At 46.6% G+C, this 24961-nt stretch overlaps 1 protein-coding gene across 1 annotated transcript in view; it reads right to left on the bottom strand.

Annotated features, from left to right (window-relative positions):
• DBP (D-box binding PAR bZIP transcription factor) overlaps positions 1-12949 on the bottom strand; it is a 70240-nt gene extending 57291 nt beyond the window's left edge. Inside the window, exon 1 of the mRNA XM_082274162.1 lies at positions 12702-12949. Within this exon, the coding sequence (XP_082130288.1) occupies positions 12702-12867 (166 nt within the window). The 5' untranslated portion in view covers positions 12868-12949. The remainder of the gene's footprint in view (positions 1-12701) is intronic.
• Positions 12950-24961: the final 12012 nt, after the last annotated feature.

Genomic DNA, 24961 nt, shown 5'->3' on the forward strand with positions numbered 1-24961 from the left:
TAGTTTTGAAAAAAAAAATTCTACTCAAGTACTGAAAGTAGAAGTACAAGTACTGTGTTATGTAGTTATTAAAGAAAGAAGTCAAAAGTTTGAACATCATATTGTTTTTTATTATTTCAAATGATTTATTCAAATGATTAACCTGTGTTTTTTAGCAGTTTCTTGATGCACTTTAAGCGCTGTAGCACCATTTATTTGTTTGTTTCATATTTTCTTTTTATTGGAAAGATTTGGTATAGCAGCTTTTATTATACACAGCCTTTATTTTTGTATGCGCTGATTTACAAATGACATTATACACATTTTTTTGAGCTTTATGCAACCTGACATCTACTGTTCTGGCAGTGGTAATTTTTTTAAAAGTAACGAGTAACTATGCAGCACAAAAAAAAAATACTTGAGTAGAAGTATTGAAATCATCGAAAAAATGTAGTGAAGTAAAAGCAGAAGTAGGAGAAAAAAATTCTACTCTAGGAAAGTACAGATACCGCATTTCGGTACTTAAGTACAGTACTTAAGTAGTTCTACTTCGTTACTATACATCTCTGATTTTAAGTGCAGGTATCCTTTAAAGGAGGGGTCTCCAAACTTTTTTAGCAAAGGGCTTACAGTTTTCTATCCTTCAGGCTTTAGGGGGGCCAAACTGTAGTCAGTGTGAGCATTAGTGGGAGTAAAAAATGCCCCATCATTGGTTTTAACAGGAGGAATAGCCTCCCCATTGTTTTTAGCAGGAGAATTAGTGCCCCATGGTTGGTATCATTGGAAGAAATACTGCTCCATCGATGGGGTCAACCGGAGGAACACTGCCCCAACATTGGTGTCAGAAGGAGGGGGAACACTGCCCCAACATTGGGTGTCAGCGGGAGGGGGAACACTGCCCCAACATTGGGTGTCAGCGGGAAGAATAGTGTCCCAAGGGCCAAATAGAGGCAAGCAAAGAGCCACATCTTGCCCCCCAGGCCGGAGTTAGGAGACCAGTGCTTTAAAGTGTAAGTTCACCTTTACAGGAAATCACTGGACTCCGTCCCCCTGGTCCCGTTGTACCAGATTGCCAAGATTCCCCCTTGTCAGACACAGAAAAGCAGCTTCATCGGTCTGGGGATTTAAACCCCCACAGCTTAATCTCCTGTTCGTATCTAGTTCGTCAGCAGTCACGTGGATGGCACTGTCCAATCAGAAGCCATCTAGCCTGTACTGTCAGCACTGTAAGGAGAGGAGAGAAAGCCGGCGGGATTTCAAATCCCAGGACCGGTGAAGCGGCTTTATGGTGTCTGAAAGTGAGGAATCGTGGCAATCTGGTACAGCATGACCTGGGGGTGGCAGATGAGGGTGTCCAGTGTAAGGTCACCTTACAGATTTTCTGTAAAAGGTGAACTTATCCTTTAAGCACAGTTTAGCACTTGCTAAATTGCCACTAGATGAATCAGGGCCAATGAGTGACCCTGTGCAGTGCTTCAGGGACGGAGCTGAGGGATTCTGATTGGTCAGTACCGGCACAGAGCATGGCTCGGATCCATCCCAGAACTGCACAGAGAAGAGGGAGAAGAGTGGAGATTTCAATGCCTGGACGCTCCATTGGCTGTGTGAGCACCGACAGCTGACCACTCATGGAGGGAAGTACAGTGGAGGTCGGGGACGTGAGGAGCCGTGACGTTTTAGTTCATTAATCCTTTTAAGGAGAATGTGAATGTATAAATCTACATTTGCCTTTTCTTTCTAAAGTTCTGAGCAACCAGCCATCAATACATCCCTCCTGATCAGTCTGCAGTATGAAGAAAGGGGATTGGCTCCTGTGACTTAGTCCAACCATAGACAGACCAATACTTGGGAAGATTCCACCAATCAGAGCAACCACAAAACAAAAAGCAGGTTTTACAGTTAAACAAATTTGTAATATGAGGTTTAAACAGCACTATCTTAGTCTGTGATCTCCCTGTGCTAAATGATCTGTTCCGACATAAAAAGGTCAGAAGCCATTAATTATACTGAGGGCCCATTCACAAATGTGCATTGCAGCAATACGTGGGAAAACCAGCACATTACCACGCGTTCCTTCCTCCAACACACAACGTCACATCCGCTCTATGTGTGGTATGTTAAAGTGCCATTCACTGGGAGCTGTACCCCAACACACTGTACACTAGAGGGCAGTATAGGACACACTGTAGTACAGTGTTGCTAAAAAGGGTCACGTGCATTTGTTGATCCGTTGTGGTGCACTGGCCGCCCATTTATAATGAATAGGCAACCTTAGCACAAAGCCTAAAGTGACGCACATGAAAGCAGACAATGAATTATTTAGGTGTGAATTAGACCTGAATGATATTCTCTGAAGACTAAAAATTGTTTTATGTGCCATTCGTGTTCATTTTAAATCGCTACAAACACTACAAATAGGTGTTTATTTTTAATAAGGCCAATTTTACACAGGCTTCAGCTTGTGGAAGAGCAGCGTGCCCAGCAAGCTTTGTGGAAGAGCAGCGTGCCCAGCAAGCTTTGTGGAAGAGCAGCGTGCCCAGCAAGCTTTGTGGAAGAGCAGCGTGCCCAGCAAGCTTTGCGGAAGAGCAGAGTGCCCAGCAAGCTTTGCGGAAGGGCAGAGTGCCCAGCAAGCTTTGCGGAAGGGCAGAGTGCCCAGCAAGCTTTGCGGAAGGGCAGAGTGCCCAGCAAGCTTTGCGGAAGAGCAGAGTGCCCAGCAAGCTTTGCGGAAGAGCAGCGTGCCCAGCAAGCTTTGCGGAAGGGCAGAGTGCCCAGCAAGCTTTGCGGAAGAGCAGAGTGCCCAGCAAGCTTTGCGGAAGAGCAGCGTGCCCAGCAAGCTTTGCGGAAGAGCAGCGTGCCCAGCAAGCTTTGCGGAAGAGCAGCGTGCCCAGCAAGCTTTGCAGAAGAGCAGCGTGCCCAGCAAGCTTTGTAGAAGAGCAGCGTGCCCAGCAAGCTTTGCAGAAGAGCAGCGTGCCCAGCAAGCTTTGCAGAAGAGCAGCGTGCCCAGCAAGCTTTGTAGAAGAGCAGCGTGCCCAGCAAGCTTTGCAGAAGAGCAGAGTGCCCAGCAAGCTTTGTAGAAGAGCAGCGTGCCCAGCAAGCTTTGTAGAAGAGCAGCGTGCCCAGACTTAAATCGTCAAAAGTTGCACGAAAGTCGCACTTGCATGATATACATTAATATGTGTGCAACTTTGTAAAGCACAAACAAACAATCACATTGGTCAAAGCCAAAAGTCACACTCAAAGTGGCATCAAAATTGCATTAAGGTGGCATAAACTCGCACTGTAATGATGCAATGCAAATCGCACAACGGTGAATGGACTGTCTACTTCAGTTTATAAATGCTGAACACAGATCGTAACAGGAATGTTGATTGCCACTTTAAACAAGCTGCTAGCAGGCTTTCAAAACACTTTAAGAAGCCTGCTAGCAGCTTGCTTATTGTGGCAATGAGCACTATAATAATAATAATAATAATAATAATAATTACTAAAGGCAAAACAAGTTTTGGAAAGAGTGGAGAGGCAGTAGAACACCTGTCAAAACTTTTATTGTGGTCTGTGCCCCCATTGGGGAGATTCAACCCCTTTATTAGTCCGGTTTACAAATATAATTAAAAGTGAAAAGGAAATCCCACCTTTTGGATTGTCCCCAGAAAAGTAATAGAGGGGAAATCTTCCAATGGGGACACTAGTACTGGTGACCTGGGGGTCCCTAAAAGATTCCCTAATTTGTAGAGCTTTCCTCTCATTTCCAGTTTTGGCTTTGGGACAGAAAGTAAAGAAAAATGGGACACATATGGCAAAAATAAACCCAACAGAGGTTATAATCCTCTCTTACTCCATCTGCTTTAAGATCTGTATTCAACATTTACAACTGGAGCTGAATACTTAAAAGCTTCAACAAAGCTTGCTGTGTACGCTGCTCTCCTACAAGCTGCAGCCCGTGTAAAACAGGCCTAAAGCTGAATTCTAGGTGCGCCAATTTTTAGATCGTTCTCAGCTTGGACCAAGGTGTGCCGTACCTGGCCGAACACCCTGAAAGCTGGAAATCACTGTGGTAGGCACTGCTTACTTATAGCATCCCAGTCCCATGCCCTGCGGCACTTTGAACATAGGTGGTCACTCACTCGTGTTGCATTCCCCAAAAAAATAAAAAAGGTTACAGTGCACCTGGAAAGTATTCACAGCGCTTCACTTTACACATTTTGTTATCATACAGCCTTATTCAAAAATGGATTCAATTCATTATTTTCCTCAAATTTCTACAAACCATACCCCAGAATGACAACGTGAAAGAAGTTATTTTGAAATCTTTGCAAATCAGCCAAGTCTTTTTGAGTATGATGCTATAAGGTTGGCACACCTATTATTGGGCAGTTTCTCCCATTCTTCTTTGCAGGTCTCCTCAAGCTCCATCAGGCTAGATGGGGATCGTCAGTGCACAGCCATTTTCAGATCTCTCCAGAGATGTTCAATCGGGTTCAAGTCTGGGCAACTCAAGGACATTCACAGAGCTGTCCCTTAGCCACTCCATTGTTATCTTGGCTGTGTGCTTAGGGTCACTGTCCTGATGGAAGATTAATCTTTGCCAGAGTGCTCTGGAGCAGGTTTTCATCAAGGATGTCTCTGTACATTGCTGCCTTCATCTTTCCCTCCATCCTGACTAGTCTCCCAGTTCCTGCAACTGAAAAACATCCCCACAGTATGATGCTGCCACCGCCATGCTTCACTGTAGGGATGGTATTGGCCAGGTAATGAGCGGTGCCTGGTTTCCTTCAGACATGAGACTTGCCATTCAGGCCAAATCTTTGTTTCATCAGACCACAGAATTTTGTTTCTCATGGCCCGGGAGTCCTTCAGGTGCCTTTTGACAAATTCCCGGTGGGCTGTCATGTGCCTTTTACTAAGGAGTGGCTTCTGTCTGGCCACTCTACCATACAGGCCTGATTGCTACAGAGACAGTTGTTCTTCTGGAAGGTTCTCCTTCCTCCACAGAGAATGCTGGAGCTCTGTCAGAGTGACCATTGGGTTCTTGGTCACCTCCCTGACTAAGGCCCCTCTCCCCCAATCGCTCAGTTTGGCCTGGCTGCCCGCTCTAGGAAGAGTCCTGGTGGTTCCAAATGCCTTCCATTTACAGATGATGGAGGCCACTGTGCTCATTGGTACCTGGAATGCAGCAGACATTTTTCTGTACTCTTCCCCAGATCTGTGCCTCGATACAATCTGGTCTACAGACAATTCCTTGGACTTCATGGCTTGGTTTGTGTCCCCCCCCTTAGATTGGTGGTCAGTGGGAAAAATGCCGCTTGGTTTGTGCTCGGACATGCACCGTTAGCTGTGGGACCTTATATAGACGGGTGTGTCTTTTTCCAAATCATGTCCAATCAACTGAATTTACTACAGGTGGACTCCTATCAAGTTGTAGAAACATCTCAAGGATGATCAGTGGAAACAGGATGCACCTGAGCTTAATTTTGAGTGTCATGGCAAAGGCTGTGAATACTTCTATACATGCGATATTTTTTGGTTTCTTTTTTTATTTGTAATAAATTTCCAAAGATTTCAAAAAAACTCCTTTCACGTGGTCATCATGGGGTATTGTTTGTAGAGTTGTGAGGAAAATAATCAAATTAATCTATTTTGGAATAAGTCTGTAGCATAACAAAATGTGGAAAAAGTGAAGTGCTGTAAATACTTTCCAGATGCACTGTAGGTACGATTTTGGTCATACTGAAGTGCATTTGCAACTATAATGCTTATGCGATCCTGGCCTAAAGTTGTGCTTAGATCTGTGCGTTTATGGCACGCGCTCACCATTTACATTATAGGCCATGCTCATCTTTTTCAATAAAAAGCTGCATTTTTCTATTGCGACCACATTCCCCCGCTGCTCACCCCCGTCAGTGCAACACTCTGCACACTAGAAAATTGCACTACACAGGCCAGATTTTATCACCATGCACGCAGCCGGGAGCGACAGTCAGGGGGTCGTGCTGACCAATGAAAAGCTCTTCCTCTCTTGTTTAGGGACAGCCTCCCTTAAAAGAGACCAATGACAGCATCCCATTGCAGCACTGATGGCACACGGTGCATTGCAAGGCTGACAGTTGCAAGCATGACTTCCAAAGGCAGAGGCATGATGGGACTTGTAGTTCCTCAACAGCTGGAGGGCCGCAGGCTGGGCACCCATCCGTTACATGGGCAGCGGGGGAATGTATTCATCATGGAGAGGAGCAGCAGGCGCCGGGGAATGAGGGTGGATGCTGGCAACTATTTCACCTTTTTATTTTCCATGAAAAGGTGAACTTAGCCTTGATTGCATAGAACTAGGTTGACCTTCATTTGGAATGGCACCGCAACGCACATTTCTGCCCACCGCAACGCATTTGCATCATGGCATACCGAACGCTGGAAAACAGGTACCGTCTTTCATGCAACATAAATGGGCCGCCTTAATGCGACGTGCCTCAACAAAAGCGCGTGCGTCAATGCAATGGGTGATCTGAATGGGCCCTTCAGGAAAATTCGAACCATTCTATACAACTACATTATCACATAGGTAGCACGGAACAATACAGAACGATGAATTCAATACAAATATGAAAGGCAAAAGATGCTAGGGAAGCTGGGATGAAATAAGCAATGTACGGTAATCTCTGCAAGGTGTGAGTCTATGGCGTGACCTTTGCTTGGGGTAAACCCAAGCCTTTATCAGCTGTGAGTACAGGAATGCGGACTGTATACAGACATTCATCTCCTATATGAACACATTGGAGCTACCAGGATTCACTAACACTCTGCTATGTCTGAGGGCAAGGCATGGTCAGCCCGGGTTCCTCCAGAGGTTGCTAGGGGTTCCTCCAGAGGTTGCTAGGGGTTCCTCCAGCTGTGGCTGACTGACCTTCCATCTTATGGTCCCTGCACAGCTCTGGGGCCAAAACCCCTTGGCAGAGTCAATGGCATCAAAGATCTTTTAAGCTGCCTGTAAGGTGGGCATTTCTCCCTGCACTGATCACCAATGTATTGGGGGGAGGCGTTCTTTCCACTGACCACCAATGTAAGGGGGGCATTCTTCCCACTGACCACCAATGTAAGGGGGGCATTCTTCCCACTGACCACCAATGTAAGGGGGGTGTTCCTCCTAATAACCACCAATGTAAGGGGGGTGTTCCTCCTAATAACCCCCAATGTAAGGGGGGGGGGCATTCTTCCTAATAACCACCAATGTAGCGGGGGGGGGGGCGAGCATTCTGACCACCAATCTAAGGGGGGACACTTTCCAATGTACAGGAGGGCCATTCTTTGCTGACCATCAATGTACTGGTGGGGGGGGGGGGGGGGGGCGTCAGTCTCCACAATGACCACCAATGTACTGGGGGAGGTAAGGCATTCTTCTCACTGCTCACCAATATACTGGGGTAGATTTTTCTCACTGATAACCAATGTACGGACGGGGGGGGGGGGGGGGGGGGCACTCTTCCTACTGGTGTAAGGAGAACATTTTTCCCATTGGTCACCAATCCAGGGGAGGGGGCATTCTTCTTACCAATTAAAAGGGGGGGGGGGGAATTCTTCTTACCAATTCAAGGGGGCGGGAATAATTCTCACCAATTCAAGGGGGAGGGGGGGGCATTCTCACCAATCCAGGGGGAGGGGGGGGGCATTCTTCTCACCAATCCAGGGGGGAGGGCATTCTTCTCACCAATCCAGGGGGGAGGTCGCATTCTTCTCACCAATCCAGGGGGAGGGGAGGCATTCTTCTCGCCAATCCAGGGGGAGGGGAGGCATTCTTCCCCCCCAAAAAAAAAAACGAATGAATTGTTTCTAGCAGGGGTTCCCCTAGACCTGAAAATTGTTTCAAGGGCCCCTGTGTTGTAAAAGGATTGTGAAAGGCAGTCTTGGGGTATCAGAGTTAAAACCCTAAATCTCCCAGTCACCAGTCCTGTACCCCCTTTTACTCTTCGGTTCCTGAAAACGTAGGTTCTGGCCGAAAACTGATAGAAACATGACATCTATTTTGGGAAAACTCCTGACAAGCAGCAGGAAAGAAGTATCTCACGAGTTAATATAGCAAAGCATTTCCTTTTCCAGCCACTGTAAGGAGCGCTGCCAATAAATTGCTTACACACATAGGAAGTTACCACCGTATTATACACATAGGAAGTTACCACCGCATTACACACATAGGAAGTTACCACCGTATTACACACATAGGAAGTTACCACCGTATTACACACATAGGAAGTTACCACCGCATTACACACATAGGAAGTTACCACCGTATTACACACATAGGAAGTTACCACCGTATTATACACATAGGAAGTTACCACCGTATTACACACATAGGAAGTTACCACCGCATTACACACATAGGAAGTTACCACCGCATTATACACATAGGAAGTTACCACCGTATTATACACATAGGAAGTTACCACCGCATTATACACATAGGAAGTTACCACCGCATTACACACATAGGAAGTTACCACCGCATTACACACATAGGAAGTTACCACCGCATTATACACATAGGAAGTTACCACCGCATTACACACATAGGAAGTTACCACCGTATTACACACATAGGAAGTTACCACCGCATTACACACATAGGAAGTTACCACCGCATTACACACATAGGAAGTTACCACCGCATTATACACATAGGAAGTTACCACCGCATTATACACATAGGAAGTTACCACCGCATTATACACATAGAAAATTACCACCGTATTATACACATAGGAAGTTACCACCGCATTACACACATAGGAAGTTACCACCGCATTATACACATAGGAAGTTACCACCGCATTACACACATAGGAAGTTACCACCGCATTATACACATAGGAAGTTACCACCGCATTACACACATAGGAAGTTACCACCGTATTACACACATAGGAAGTTACCACCGCATTACACACATAGGAAGTTACCACCGCATTACACACATAGGAAGTTACCACCGCATTATACACATAGAAAATTACCACCGTATTATACACATAGGAAGTTACCACCGCATTACACACATAGGAAGTTACCACCGCATTACACACATAGGAAGTTACCACCGCATTACACACATAGGAAGTTACCACCGCATTACACACATAGGAAGTTACCACCGCATTACACACATAGGAAGTTACCACCGCATTACACACATAGGAAGTTACCACCGTATTATACACATAGGAAGTTACCACCGTATTACACACATAGGAAGTTACCACCGCATTACACACATAGGAAGTTACCACCGCATTATACACATAGGAAGTTACCACCGTATTATACACATAGGAAGTTACCACCGTATTATACACATAGGAAGTTACCACCGCATTATACACATAGAAAATTACCACCGTATTATACACATAGGAAGTTACCACCGCATTACACACATAGGAAGTTACCACCGCATTACACACATAGGAAGTTACCACCGCATTATACACATAGGAAGTTACCACCGCATTACACACATAGGAAGTTACCACCGTATTACACACATAGGAAGTTACCACCGCATTACACACATAGGAAGTTACCACCGCATTACACACATAGGAAGTTACCACCGCATTATACACATAGGAAGTTACCACCGCATTATACACATAGGAAGTTACCACCGCATTATACACATAGAAAATTACCACCGTATTATACACATAGGAAGTTACCACCGCATTACACACATAGGAAGTTACCACCGCATTATACACATAGGAAGTTACCACCGCATTACACACATAGGAAGTTACCACCGCATTATACACATAGGAAGTTACCACCGCATTACACACATAGGAAGTTACCACCGCATTACACACATAGGAAGTTACCACCGCATTACACACATAGGAAGTTACCACCGCATTACACACATAGGAAGTTACCACCGCATTATACACATAGAAAATTACCACCGTATTATACACATAGGAAGTTACCACCGCATTACACACATAGGAAGTTACCACCGCATTACACACATAGGAAGTTACCACCGCATTACACACATAGGAAGTTACCACCGCATTACACACATAGGAAGTTACCACCGCATTACACACATAGGAAGTTACCACCGTATTATACACATAGGAAGTTACCACCGCATTACACACATAGGAAGTTACCACCACATTATACACATAGGAAGTTACCACCGTATTATGCACATAGGAAGTTACCACCACATTATACACATATAACACTCTCCATAGAGCTGGATACTGAAATACATTATACTGTGTCTGTGTATGTATACATATACACACACATCTGCATGGAGTTTGTATGTTCTCCCTGTGGTTGAGCTCCTCCCACATTCCATAGACACGTTGGTAGATTAATTGGCTTGGGTCTATATTAGCTATGCACGTGTGTTCTCACGTTCTGCATGCCGGTCCCAAGCCTGAGCAATCAGGGAGGGTTGGCCAAAGATCTGGCGATCTACCTCCTGAAAAATTCACAGCTGCTCTGCAACTGACAGATGGAAGGCAGAAAATCTGCACAGACGTGCATCATATATGGACACATAGAGATTTACTACAACATTTACCTCCAGAGCTTGCTAGGGGTTCCTGAAGCTGTGGCTGATCCACCTCCCATATGTGCCTGGGCAGTTCTGGGGCTAATGCCACCTGGCAAAGCCAATGACACAATGAGCTTTCTAGCTACCTAAAAGGGGGCACGCTTCCCACTGACCACCAATCTAAGGGGGGCATGCTTTCGCTGACCACCAATCTAAGAGGGGGGGGGGGGGGCATTCTTCCCGCTGACCACCAATCCAGGGGGGGGGGCATTCTTCCCACCAATCTAAGGGGGAGGGGGGCATTCTTCCCACTGACCACCAATTTAAGGGGGGCATGCTTCCCGCTGACCACCATTCTAAGGGGGGGGGCATTCTTCCAGCTGACCACCAATCTAAGGGGGGGCACACTTCCCGCTGACCACCAATCTAGAAGGGGGGGCATTCTTCCCACTGACCACCAAACTAAAGGGGGGGGGGGGCATTCTTCCCACTGACCACCAATCTAAAAGGGGGGCATTCTTCCTGCTGACCACCAATCTAAAAGGGGGGGGCCATTCTTCCCGCTGACCACCAATCTAGAATGGGGGGCATTCTTCCCGCTGACCACCAATCTAAAATGGGGGGGCATTCTTCCCGCTGACCACCAATCTAAAATGGGGGGGGCATTCTTCCCGCTGACCACCAATCTAAAATGGGGGGGCATTCTTCCCGCTGACCACCAATCTAAAATGGGGGGGCATTCTTCCCGCTGACCACAAATCTAAAAGGGGGGGCATTCTTCCTGCTGACCACCAATCAAAAATGGGGGGGGCATTCTTCTCGCTGACCACCAATGTACAAGGAGCATTCTTCCCGCTGACCACCAATCTAAGGGGGGCATTCTTCCTGCTGAACACCAATCTAAGGGGGGGGGGCATTTTTCCCGCTGACCACCAATGTACAAGGAGCATTCTTCCTGCTGGCCACCAATCTAAGGGGACATTCTTCCTGCTGACCACCGAACTAAGGAGGGCATTCTTCCTGCTGACCACCAATGTATAATAGCAGTCTTCCCACTGACCACCAATCTAAGGGGGGCATTCTTCCTGCTTAACACCAATCTAAGGGGGCCATTCTTCCCGCTGACCATCAATGTACAAGGAGTATTGTTCCTGCTGACCACAAATCTAAGGGGGGCATTCTTCCCGCTGACCACCAATCTAAGGGGGGGGGGGCATTCTTCCCGCTGACCACCAATCTAAGGGGGGGGGGGGAGGCATTCTTCCCGCTGACCACCAATGTACAAGAAGCATTCTTCCTGCCGACCACCAATCTAAGGGGGGCATTCTTCCCGCTGACCACCAATCTAAGGGGGGCCTTCTTCCCGCTGACCACCAATCTAAGGGGGGGCCTTCTTCCCGCTGACCACCAATCTAAGGGGGGCATTCCTTCCCGCTGACCACCAATCTAAGGGGGGCATTCCTTCCCGCTGACCACCAATCTAAGGGGGGCATTCTTCCCGCTGACCACCAATCTAAGGGGGACATTCTTCCCGCTGACCACCAATCTAAGAGGGTCATTCTTCCCGCTGACAACCAATTTGAGGGGGGTCATTCTTCCTGCTGACAAACAATGTACAATAGCATTCTTCCCACTGACCACCAATCAAAGGGGGGGGGGGGCATTCTTCCCGCTGACCACCAATCTAAAGGGGGGGGGGCATTCTTCCCGCTGACCACCAATCTAAAGGGGGGGGGGCATTCTTCCCGCTGACCACCAATCTAAAGGGGGGGGGCATTCTTCCCGCTGACCACCAATCTAAGGGGGGCATTCTTCCTGCTGATCACCAATATAAGGGGGGCATTCTTCCCGCTGACCACCAACATAAGGGGGGCATTCTTCCCGCTGACCACCAATATAAGGGGGGCATTCCTTCCCGCTGACCACCAATCTAAGGGGGGCATTCCTTCCCGCTGACCACCAATGTACAATAGCATTCTTCCGGCTGACCACCAATATAAGGGGGGCATTCTTCCCGCTGACCACCAATGTGCTATCACATTTTGCATGCTGGTTCCAAGCCCAAGCAGGGGCAGAAGGGTGTGCTGGCCAAAGAGCTGACAATCTAACTCACCAGTAAAACTGTAGGGGAAAAGCAGAGTGGTTGCAGAGGAATACTTACAGTTGGCCAGCTCCTTGGTCCTGCGTTCTTGCCCCTTGATGGGCCCTTGTAGCAGGCTCTTCAGGCTCACCATCCCCCCTCCTGGAACACCAATGGGAGGAGCAGGATGCAGCTGCTGCCCCTGGAGCTTCTCGTTGCCAGCCAGCTGGGTGGTTGGCCGTGCCATGTCCTGGGACAGTCCGTATGCCAATGAAATAGCAAGTAATAGAACGCCAAGGTGCAGACGGGTGACCCCCTGTATTCCTGTGATGGGGGGATGAGATGACTGGGAGGAAGCAGTGCAGGGAAGGGCAGGCTGATCACTCAGCACCAGCTATGAACTGCCCACAGGGCTGTATGTTGCATGGGGGCAGCAGTCAGGAGTTCCCCCCATTCCTGATCAATGGGCAGCAGTGTTCCTGGGCTCTTCTTTCCCTCTTTGGCACAGACAATGGAGGAGGAGTCTGCGGCAGCTCCATCCATGAACCGAGGCTCCTCGGGCAGCCAATCAGCTCCAGGCTCTGCAGCTACCATTTATTTATTTATTTCTCCGTGATTCTCTCCGCTCTCCTGTCACCGCCTGTGCCTGCCCCGCTCTGTTTGTGTTTTTCCAACTTCCACTGCTACAGTCATGTGGCACTGACAGAGGGAGAGGGCAGGTGGACCCTGACCTAGATTTGTCCAATCCGGTGACGGCTGGGAGGGGCCTGACCCAGTTATGGCCAATCGGCTGTGTGGAGGGGCGTGTCGGCGAGGGTTGGATACACATGGACGGACATGTGTCACCTGGCTGTGCTCTCCGGGCCGCTGATTAGAGGAGAGAGCTGATTAGATGTGTGTGCGCGAGCGTGCGCCTGCCCTTAAAGGGACCGTCACCGTGATAGAGGGTCACACACGGCTTATTGGCACATGGTCCGCAGACTGACACCACCTCTACACTGTGACGTCACGGCTCTTTACACCCTTACCTCCTCGTCCTTATTAACCACTTGCCCTCCGGAGGATTTACCCCCCCCCCCTTCATGACCAGACTGTTTTTTGTTGCGATACGGCACTGCGTTACATTAACCACTTCAGCCCCGGAAGGTTTTACCCCTCAATGACCAGGCCATTTTTTTTGCGATTCGGCACTGCTATACTTTAACTGACAATTGTGCGGTCCCCAAATAAAATTGATGTCCTTTTTTCTACATGAATAGAGCTTTATTTTGGTGGTATTTGATCGCCTGTGCGATTTTTATTTATTGCGCTATAAGGCCCCTTTCACACTAGTGCGACTTGTCCCGCAAAATCACATGACAAATCCTTTTCCATTATTTTCAATGAGCCCCATTCATATCAGTGTGTTGTGAAGTCGCACCGACTTCAAAGTAATTCCTGCACTACTTTGGCACGATTTTAATGCGTTTTGAGGTATACAGCCATAGCCATTGCTTTCAAAGTCGCAGTAAAATCGCGTCGCATAAGTGTGAAAGGGACCTAAACAAAAAAATAGCAACAATTCTGCAAAAAAAAAACAATATTTTTCCCTTTCGCTTTATAACATTCCCAATAAAAAAAAATAAATATCACATTATTTTCATTGTATTCTGCTACATATTTTTGGTAAATAAGCGTATTTTGATTGTTTTGCGCAAAAGTTATCGCATCTACAAACTAGGGGAAAGATTTATGTAATTTTTATGTTTTTGTTTTTTACTAGTAATGGCGGCGATCAGCGATTTTTAGTAGGACTGTGACATTGCAGCGGACAGATCGGACCCCTAACTGACACTTTTGGGGGTACCAGTGACATTACTACAGTAATCAGTGCTAAAAATGTGCACTGTTACTGTAATAATGACACTGGCAGGGAAGGGGTTAACCCAGGGGTGATCAAAGGGTTAAGTTTGAGCCTAGGGGGTGTTTCCTATCTGTATGGGGGAGGGACTTGTGGAATCAACATAGAGACCTGTGATCCTAAGTAGGAGGATCACAGGAGCTCCGTTTTCATTCCAGAGAGAACAACGGTCTGCTGTGTTTACAATAGCATACCGTCGTTCTCTCTCCACGGGGAGCGATCGCGGGTGCCTGGACAGCAATTGCGGCCGCCAGCCTCGTGGATTGGCATTCTCTGCTGCCTAATGGTGCAGGTGGGCGCGCACCCCCAGAAGCGCTCCCGCGAACTGCCATACAGCAGTGTTAATTTCGTCGACTAAAACCGACTAAAACGTTTTCGTCGACTAACACAATTCAGATGACTAAAATACGACTAAAACTAAAATGGCATTTTAGTCTTAAGACTAAAATACGACTAAAACTAAAATGGCATTTTAGTCAAAAGACTATAACTAAAACTAAATCGAAATTTGCTGCCAAAAATTAACACTGGTGCACGCTCAAAGCATAAATAATAACATATTCGATTTTTCACTCCAGGACCAGCAGTAGTATATAATGAGTTTGGAAATTGTAGAGAAATGCTTAAATAATGCATTACAAATTACAATTGAACTACACCCATTCGATTATAGATGACTAAAATCAGTTTTAGTCGACTAAAATGTAGGGCGTTTTAGTCGACTAAAATATACTGGAGTTTTAGTCGACTAAATACGACTAAAACTAAAACACTTGCAGAAGACTAAAATGGGACTAAAACTAAAATGCCATTTTTGTCCTAAGACTAAGACTAAAACTAAATTGAAATTTGCTGCCAAAATTAACACTGCCATACAGGCATGCCAGTTCGCACAGCTGAACCAGCCTGCCTCAATATATCTGCGACGGGCGGTCAGCAAGTGGTTAATGACCAGGCCATTTTTTGCGATACGGCACTGTGATACTTTAACCACTTTACCACTAGAGGATTTTGCTGTCTTACGTCCAGGCCACTTTTTGCGATTCGGCACTGTGCAACTTTAACTGACAATTGCGCGGTCGTGCGACGCCATACCCAAACGAAATTTACGTCCTTTTTTTCCCCACAAACAGAGCTTTCTCCACACTAGATCCCCGACGATCGGGGAAGAGCAGCGGCGATCGCCGCTGCTCCTCCCTTGGCCCGACTCCCGCTGTGACTGAATACAGCGGGAGCGAGCCTCCGGCGGCGCGCGTGCGCCGCCGAGAAAGGGGAGTGTCTGATGACGTAGATCTACGTCGTCAGATGATAACGAGCCACTTTGCCGCAGTACTATTACCGTACGCAGATGGCAAGTGGTTAACTGACAATTGTGCGGTCGTGCGATGCTGTACCCAAATAAAATTGATGTCACTTTTCCCACAAATAGAGCTTTCTTTTGGTGGTATTTGATCACCTCTGCGGTTTTTATTTTTTGCTCTATAAACAAAAAAAGGTGACAATTTAAAAAAAAAAAAAAAAAAATTTTACTTTCAATTTAGGTCAATATGTATTCTACTACATATTTTGTTAAATAAAATCCCAATAAGCGTATATTCACTGGTTTGCGCAAAAGGTATAGCATCTACAAACTATGGGATAGATTTGTGGACATTTTTATTTCTTTTTACTGGTAATGGTTAGCGATCAGCGACTTATAGCAGGACTGCGATATTGTGGCGGACATTCTTACACTTTTTGGGGACCAGTGACACTAATACAGTGATCAGTGCTAAAAATATGCAATGACACTGTCAAGGAAAGGGTTAACATAAGGGGCAATTAAAGGGTTAACTGTGCACCTAGCCAGTGTTAATGCGTACCGTATGGGGTGCTATTATTAGGGAAAAATATGGATCTTAGTCTCTGTTTGCAGGGAGACAAACTCCACCCCTTCCCTCCTGTCAGAAGGACAATCTGCCTGGTTTATATAGTCAGATCACAGTTCTGTCACTCTGCAGGATGATTGGTGGGTGCCGGCGGACATCCAGTCTGCAGTACCAGCGATCGGCTCCCGCTGCCCGGAAAAGTCAAATCACGTATATACACGAGATCCGACATAGAGAAAATCCCAAATTTTGGATTTTCACTGTAGCAATACTCACTGGGGAGCTGCTTGAAGCGGGTTCCCCTGGGTTACCCATAGCAACAACTTAGCGATTCAAAGTACTTTAAGTGTTTGGCTCGGTCAGAAAACAGTCCAGGGGATGTGGTTTTTGTTGGTTTTATTTTAGAACTTGGATAGGAGAAGGGATAAGTGGGATACTCCAACTGGATGAACTATGCACTATTTTAGGACTTCTAGCTAGGTTGAGTGTGGCAAGGCCACTGCTTCACCTTGCCACTGTAGTGAAGTATTTGATAAGTGAACTTTATAGTGAATTACTCTTCAGGGCCCCGCTTGGCACTCCCTTTACCCCTACTCTTCAGGGCCCCGCTTGGCACCCCCTTTACCCCTACTCTTCAGGGTTCTACTTGGCACCCCCTTTACCCCTACTCTTCAGGTTTCTACTTGGCACCCCCTTTACTCTTGCATACTGTGTGAGCTGACCTTCTACCCTCTGACTTCTCTGGAGTGGTCCCCCTTCCTGGGCGGACCCCTTGGCAAGCCCACTGGTACTCACGGACACTGTTTTTCCCAGATGACTCTGCCAGCAGCTCCACTGTCAGCTTTCCAGGATCCTTCAGGCTCAGCTCCACACCTGGCTCACCAGGCCGACCACATTCCTCAGGCAGCAGGAGGAGAGACAGCCATCACCCTCCTCCTGGGACTCTGCTTCCTGCCAAAGATGCCCTGTCACATGTGTCCTTGGCTTTTATGGTCAATCCCAGGATGCACTGCGGTAGTGCCCTCCCACTGGGACTGCTATAAAAGCCGGTTTGCCACTGGCTAGGTTTCCTCCACTGTCCAACAGGCTCCCCTATTGGATACAGTGGGGATCAGAACAAGTGATTCACCCCTGGACACATGCAACAGGCATGACTAACAGATCAGGCTCCCCTGATAAGCAGATGGAGCATAATGATGCTTTTTCCTATCACCTATCTAGGAGGGTGCTACATCACCAGAACAGGAAAAGAGGGAAAATCTTCAATTGGGGACACTAGCTCTGGTGACACCTGGCTTTGGATGGATTTCTTTCCACTTCCTATTTTGGCTATGTGGACAGGAAGTGAAGGGAAATCACCCTAGTGGGACACAGATGGCAAAAAAGAAAACCGACAGGGGTTATAAACCCTCCAAAACTCATAGAAATCCCTGTCAAGGCCTTTTTGGGTGAAACATGTTAGAGGGAGGCCTGTCACTGAGGCTTTTGGATTACACAGGAGGTTGCTCAATCAGTAATACCTCCATTCAGAAAAAGCCTTGCATTCTTTTTATTGAATGCAGTGTGATCTGTGATTGAAGGAGGCGCAGATGAACGTCCCAATCCCCCCTCCTCCAAACACAAATTCTGTAAAAAGAACTTCAAAAAAGACGCCACACAGTTCTGCGCTTGAAGGTCGGCCCCAAAGAGGTTCTGCTCTAGGATCTCCGTCCAGGCTAAATCGGATGAATGCCGCCTTGCTGCCCTCAGAAGACTAGGGATGTCTGGGTAACTGAAATTGAGAGATAAACAGAGGGTGCACCGGCTTAGTGCATTATCCTTAGTAACAAAGGTTTTGTATTGCATAAAAAAAGGTACTCACAAACAAGCGCTTGATACAGACATATCACATTGGAGTGGCTGTAGTGCCCACAGTATCACATCATGGATAAAAAAGTCCACAGAAACTGGCTGACGCGTTTCGAGGTCCTGCCTCTTCTTCAGAGCTCTGAAGAAGAGGCAGGACCTCGAAACGCGTGTGGGTGATCAGCGTACCGTACCAGAACTAGAAGTCTCAGCGCTGGGCATTCGGCGCCATCAGGAGACTATGAGCTGAACAAAAGATCTAACAAACGAGCAGCAGCCAGAGATGGGGAACCCTCCATTACAGGTTAATTGTTTCTAGGGTGCTAATGGGAAAATAGAAATACTTCAGCTTTAACTCTTTTGCCACCAGAGCATTTTTTTTGCAAACAAGTTAACCACTTATGTAGATAAACATTGCGGTTTGCAAGCTATTAGCCGTAACCCCATTATAGTTTTTTGCAGCCGGCGGTTGACTTTCCCTTAAAAGCATTCCGAGTAGCTCAGGAGCCACTGGAACTCTTTCAGAAGCAGCGGGACCACGTGTTTCTTGGGCTTACCGTTGCCGCCAGCTTACCCGAGAAACGATCCAACGGTGCCGCTGGCTGGTCACGCAGGCGATCAAAGAGTAGATCTGCTTTGATCACCTCTACGGCCTTGGAAGACCGGAGCGACGTCATGACGTCGCTTTCAGTATAGGGTGGAAGTAAACAAGTTTTTTTTTTTATTAAAGCAAAAGATAAAAAAAAAGTTATATTTAAATCTTTCGCTTTTAACCATTTCCTGCCCGCACCATAGCCAAATAACAGCTACAGCGTGGGCTTACTTTGCCGGGAGGACACACATTGACGTCCTTCAGTGATCAAGAGGCGAGTGTGTGGCTCGCTCAGTGATCGATGAGTCCTTCAGACTCAGATGATCACAGATCGGGGTAAAGGGCCAATCGCAGAGGCCCTTTACCAAGTGATCAGCTGTGTCCAATGACAGCTGATCACAATGTAAACACAAGCCTGTTATTGGCTTTCAGTCAGCATGAGGAGAGGAGAAGAGAGCCAATATCGGCGTGTGTTAAAGGGATATCTACCCTGATAATCAGGGCACTGCATATCAGTGCAGTCCCAACAGTACTGCCAATCAGTGCCCACCAGTGCTGCCATTCAGTGCCCACCAGTGCTGCCAATCAGTGCCCACTAGTTCTGTCAATCAGTGCTCATCAGTGTTGCCAATCAATGCCCACCAGTGCTGACAATCAGCACTGCCAATCAGTGTCCTTCAGTGCTGCCCATCAGTGCCACCTATCAGTGCAGTCTCATCAGTGCTCACAAGTGCCGCCTCATCGGCTCCCATCAGTGCCACCTATCAGTGCTCATCAGTGCTGCCTCCTCAGTGCCCATCAATGCAGCCTATCAGTGCAGCCTCATCAATGCTTCCTCCTCAGTGCCCATCAGTGCAGCCTCATCAGTGCCTCCTATCAGTGCTCACAAGTGCCGCCTCATCAGCTCCCATCAGTGCCCCCTATCAGTGCTCATCAGTGCCACCTCCTCAGTGCCTATCACTGCAGCCTCATCACCGCACATTAGTGAAGGAGAAAAATTACTTGTTTGCAAAATTTTATACCAAACTTTTTGTCCTTCATTTGGCAAAAAATTAAAAAGCCAGTGGTAAATAAATACCACCATAAGAAAACTATTTTGAAAAAAAAAAAAAAACAATTTGAAAAAAAATAATACAAAATTTCATATGGGTACAGTGTTGCATGACTGCGCAATTGTCATTCAAAGTGTGACAGCGCTGAAAGCTGAAAATTGGCCTGGGCAGGAATGGGGTATAAGTGCCCAGTAGGCAAGTGGTTAAAGGTAAAGAACAGATAAGTGTTTTTTTGACCCCAGATCTCTTCATAAAGAGAACCTGTCATCCCTAATTCTATTAAAGGGATGTTTACATTCCTTGTAATAGGTATAAAAGTGATAAAAAATAATTAAACAATGGAAAAAAAAAAAGCGCCCTTATCGCTCCGTGCTTGTGCACAGGAGCGAACGCATACGTATATGGCGCACACATATGTAAACGGTATTTGCACCACATATGTGAGGTATCGACATGAACGTTAGAGCGAGAGCAATAATTGTAGTGCAAGACCTCCTCTGTAACTCTAAACAGGTAACCTGTAAAGGCGTTTACAATGTTGCCTATGGAGATTTTTAAATACTGTCGTTTGTTGCCATTCCACGAGCGAGCTTTTCCTAAAAGATTGTGTTTGAAAAACCGCTGCACAAATACCGCATGACATAAAATAATTGGAACGATCGCAATTTTATTCCGCAGGGTCTCTGCTAAAAAATATTTATACATAAGTAATTTTCTAGCAAAAAATACTGATTTAAACTTGTAAACAAAAAGTGCAAGAAAAGGCTTTTTAGCAACCCCCCCCCCCCCTCAAATTATGTTTTTTCTTTTCTTATCTATTTTCTAACAGCAGAGACCCGGGAGAATTAAATAGTGGTTGTTTCCATTTTTTTATGTGTAATTTTTTTCTCTTTTTGATGATATTGGGACAATGATATATCAACTGCAAATTTTCAGTACAAAATACACTAGTGCTAATTAAGGCTGCATTCACATGTCAGCGTATTTTAATCGCGGGCAGAATCGCCGCGGTTCCGCCCGCGATCCGGAAATCATTGCAAATCGTGGGACGCCTGTGCGTTGCCCGTGATTTGCAATAGCACCCCAAACGCTGTGTGATGTTGCCGCGATTTCCGCCTGCCGACTCGCGGTAACATCGCGCAAAAAAAAAACGCGGGACGCATTACGCCCAAAAAAGTACAAGAGCTTCTTTGGAGCGTAATGCGTCCCGCGATTTTTTTTGCGCGATGTTACCGCGATTTGGCAGGCGGAAATCGCGGCAACATCGCACAGCGTTTGGGGTGCTATTGCAAATGATTTCCGGATCGCGGGCGGAATCGCGGCGATTCTGCCCACGATCAATATGCTGACATGTGAATGCAGCCTTACTGCACACAAATGCAAAATATTACCCCATATTTTGTAAAATATAAAAACAGGTGCTGAATAAATGATACCCAACATGTTTTTTTTTTTTGGGCGGGGGAGGGGTAATTTAAGTGACTGGGTGTACCTATAATTGTTTTACACTTTTTTTCACTTAACTTTATTGCTTTCACATGAAAAAAGAAAAAAGAAGAAAAAGGAATACCCTCCAATGAAAAGGCACAGCAGACAATATAAACTCTCAAAAGCAAATTATATAAAATTGTGCTTTATTACATATCAAAAAAGAATAAAAGTAGAATCATTAAAAGACTGGCGGCTTGTAAGTATTACAAAAGCAACACAAAAATCGTAGTTGCCAAAACCTTGACCAAAAAGAACAAATTAATGAGGCATCCATTAATTTGTTCTTTCTGGTCAAGGTTTTGGCAACTACTATTTATGTGTCTCTTTTGTAATACTTACAAGCCGCCAGTCTTTTAATGATTCTACTTTTATTTTATTTTTTTTAATATGTAATAAAGCACAATTTTATATAATTTGTGTTTGAGAGTTTATGTTGTCTGCTTTGCCTATAATAGTCCCTTTTCATTGGAGGGTATTCCTGTTTCTGCTTAGATTGGGATGATGGCACTCCTACAGCTCTCTACCATATATCCATTATTGCTTTCACTTAGGAGACCAATGTAGCACTGCCCCCTAGAGGACTGCTGAGAATTACACCTTCTAAATTCCCCTGGGTTACCCTTAGCAACGGACAGCAGATAACAGCATTAAAAGTTCTTGGCTCAGCCCAAGGGATGCTGGTTTTGTGGTTTTTATTAAGAACTGGGATAAGTGGAATACTCCAACTGACAACTATTCACAATGGTGAGGACAACTGACTTTAGAATGTGGCAAGGCCCCTGCTTCACCCTGCCACTGAAGTGAAGTTAGATAAAGTGTTCCTGCTTGAATTGCTCATCAGGGTTCTAACTTGGCACCCCCTTTCTAACTTGCTGTGTGTGCTGAAACCCATCCACTGACTCTCCACTGGAGTGGCCCCCTTCCTGGGCAGACCCCCAGCGAGCTTTCCAATACTCATGGACACTGTTTTTCCCAAGGTTGCTTCTGCCTTCAACTCCATCAGTCAGCTTTCATGGCCCTCCTGGCTCAGCTCCACACTCCTGGCTCACCAGGCTGACTGCCTGCGACCACCATCCATAGCAGCAGAAGGAGATACAGCCGTACCCTGCTCCTGGGACTTGGCTTCCCACCCAAAGATCCCCTGCCACATGTGCCCTTGACTTTTATAGTATATCCCAGGATGCACCACTCTCTGTTCGAACCCACTGGGATAGCTACAAAAGTCTGTGTGTCACTGGCTGGGTTTCCTCCACTGTTCAACAGGCCTCCCTATTGGACACAGTGGGGAGTGGGGACACTCCCTCAGACCAGATGAAACACACTTGGACACATGCAAAGGGCATAACTAATAATCAGACTCCTCTGATAAGCAGATGGAGTAAACTATATTTCACCTACCTAGCACATATCTGGTAGGGTGCTACACCAATATCCCTTATGTGATAGAATATATACAGTGACAGGTTCTCTTTAACTGCTTCCTGTCTGGCCAAGGCTGGCCCAAGACATTGTGCTGCCTGGGTCCAACAATAAAATACTGCCCCCCCCCCCTCAAAAAAAAAAAAAAAAGCCATTCCCAACAAAAGGCCCCCACATCCATTATTTTGTATAAATATAACCTTTAGAAAATATTATGTATACTGTTATCTTCTTCCATAACTCACTACCGGACCGGTCCACCAAACACCCACTGTCTGTCCTCAGTTCTCCTGTCACTCCTGTGTCTGCAGTGCCCATCGCCAGTGCTGTATTTTGGCCTAGGCCAACAAGGCCCAGGCCTAGGGCAGCACTTTGCAGGGGGGCAGCAAAAAAGTCCCCCCCACCCTCCACCTGAGAATCTTTTTGGCCAGTGGTTGCTAGAGCTGCCTCTCACACCCCCTCCTCTCTTTCTCACCCCCCTCTTCTCTCTCTCTCTTATCCCCCCTCTCTGTCTCACCCCCCCTCTCTCTCTCTCATCCCCCTCTCTCTCTCTCTCTCTCTCATCCCCCCCTCTGTCTCTCACCCCCCTCTCTCTCTCACCCCTCTCTCTCTCTCACCCCCCTCTCTCTCTCATCCCCACTCTATCTCTCTCCCACCTCCTCTCTCTCTCGCTCTCATCCCCCCTCGCTCTCTCATGCCCCCCTCTCTCTCATCCCCCTCTCTTTCCCATCCCCCCTCTATCTCTCATCTTCCCTCTCTCTCTCATCCCCCCTCTCTCTCTCTCTCACCCCCCCCTCTCTCTCTCTCTCACCCCCCCATCTCTCTCTCTCTCCCCCCTCTCTCTCTCATCCCCCCTTTTTCTCTCTCACACCTCCCTCACCTACCCCCTCTCTCCCCCCCCCCGTGAGATCTCAGGGGTTCATGCTGGGACTTGTAGTCCTTATGTTTTGGAGGGAGTCACATCCGTTAAAAAGGAAGGAGTGGGGCAAATTTACATAGGAGGGGGGGGGGGGCGCAATTTATATAAAATAATAAAGATCAGACCTACAGTAAGTGAGGGACAGGTGAGGAGGAAAGAGGGACAGAGGGGCTTTGTTGTAAATCAGAGACAGCCCCCAAAATCAGGGACAGTTGGGAGCTATGCAGGAGCAGCGCCAGTGGACGTACCCAAACGTCCCTCCGCATCTGCCACCTGTGCGCGCTCCCTGTGCAATCTGTGCCTGCTGTGCCCTGATACAATGTGATCACTGATTGGCCAATTAGCAGACACATGCTCAGTAGTAAACAAGATGTCATTTCCTGGCATCATTGTTTACTACTGTGACTGATCACAGAGACATCACATGGTACAGGGCCATTCGCAGTAGCCTTATGAGCATTTCTCAATGGCTGCAGGAATGCAGAGAGAGAGAGTGAGAAATGATTGCTTTTACAGCCATCATTGCTGTGAAAGCAATCACACTGTTAAAATCCTGATCATCCTCCCTAAGTAGCGTGAGACTGCGGCACTTTAACTTTTTCTCTTTTGGTGGCAGAAAAAGGGTTTAATTATAATGCAATGTATGCCAGGAGCCAGATAGTACAGCTGGAGTTCATCTATAATATCTCAGCTTAGTAGAGTTTCTGTACCTAGAAAATTGAAGTTGAATATCGAAGGGCAGATAGTGCAGAGTACTTACATACAACATATGTGGAGTTCAGCATGCACACGCTTTATGAAGGTCTTTGCCTATATTACCCTGCTTTCACGCTGAGTAGTTTTTTAAGGGCTTTTGCATTCAAAAAGAAGTGCCTGCCAAGCTCAAGAAAAAAGGCTTCCCTTTAAATTCACACTGGGGCAGTGTGCTTCCATTGTGGTGTGAAAAAATCCTTCTTGCTGCATTTTTTTTTGTTTTTTTGTTTTTTTTTGCATTTTTGGAGCATGTATGGTCAGTTTAAAAAAAAAAACACCCCAAAAATGCTCTGTCGCGTGATGGGAAGTGGTTAAAGAGCTACCCTTCTGCCAGGGGAATGCCGCCTAAGGCAAACGCCTTGTTTGCTCGCGGTAGATACGGCCCTGGCTGTACCATGTACTTGTACAAAAGCGGGTTAAACAGAAAAGGCTGGCTTAAAGGTTCAATGAATGTTTCTATCCAAGAGAATAGCTACAAAATTCTAACCATAGAACACCTGAA

Source organism: Pelophylax lessonae (assembly GCF_965119305.1).
Source record: "Pelophylax lessonae genome assembly, chromosome: 12".
NCBI lineage: Eukaryota > Metazoa > Chordata > Amphibia > Anura > Ranidae > Pelophylax > Pelophylax lessonae.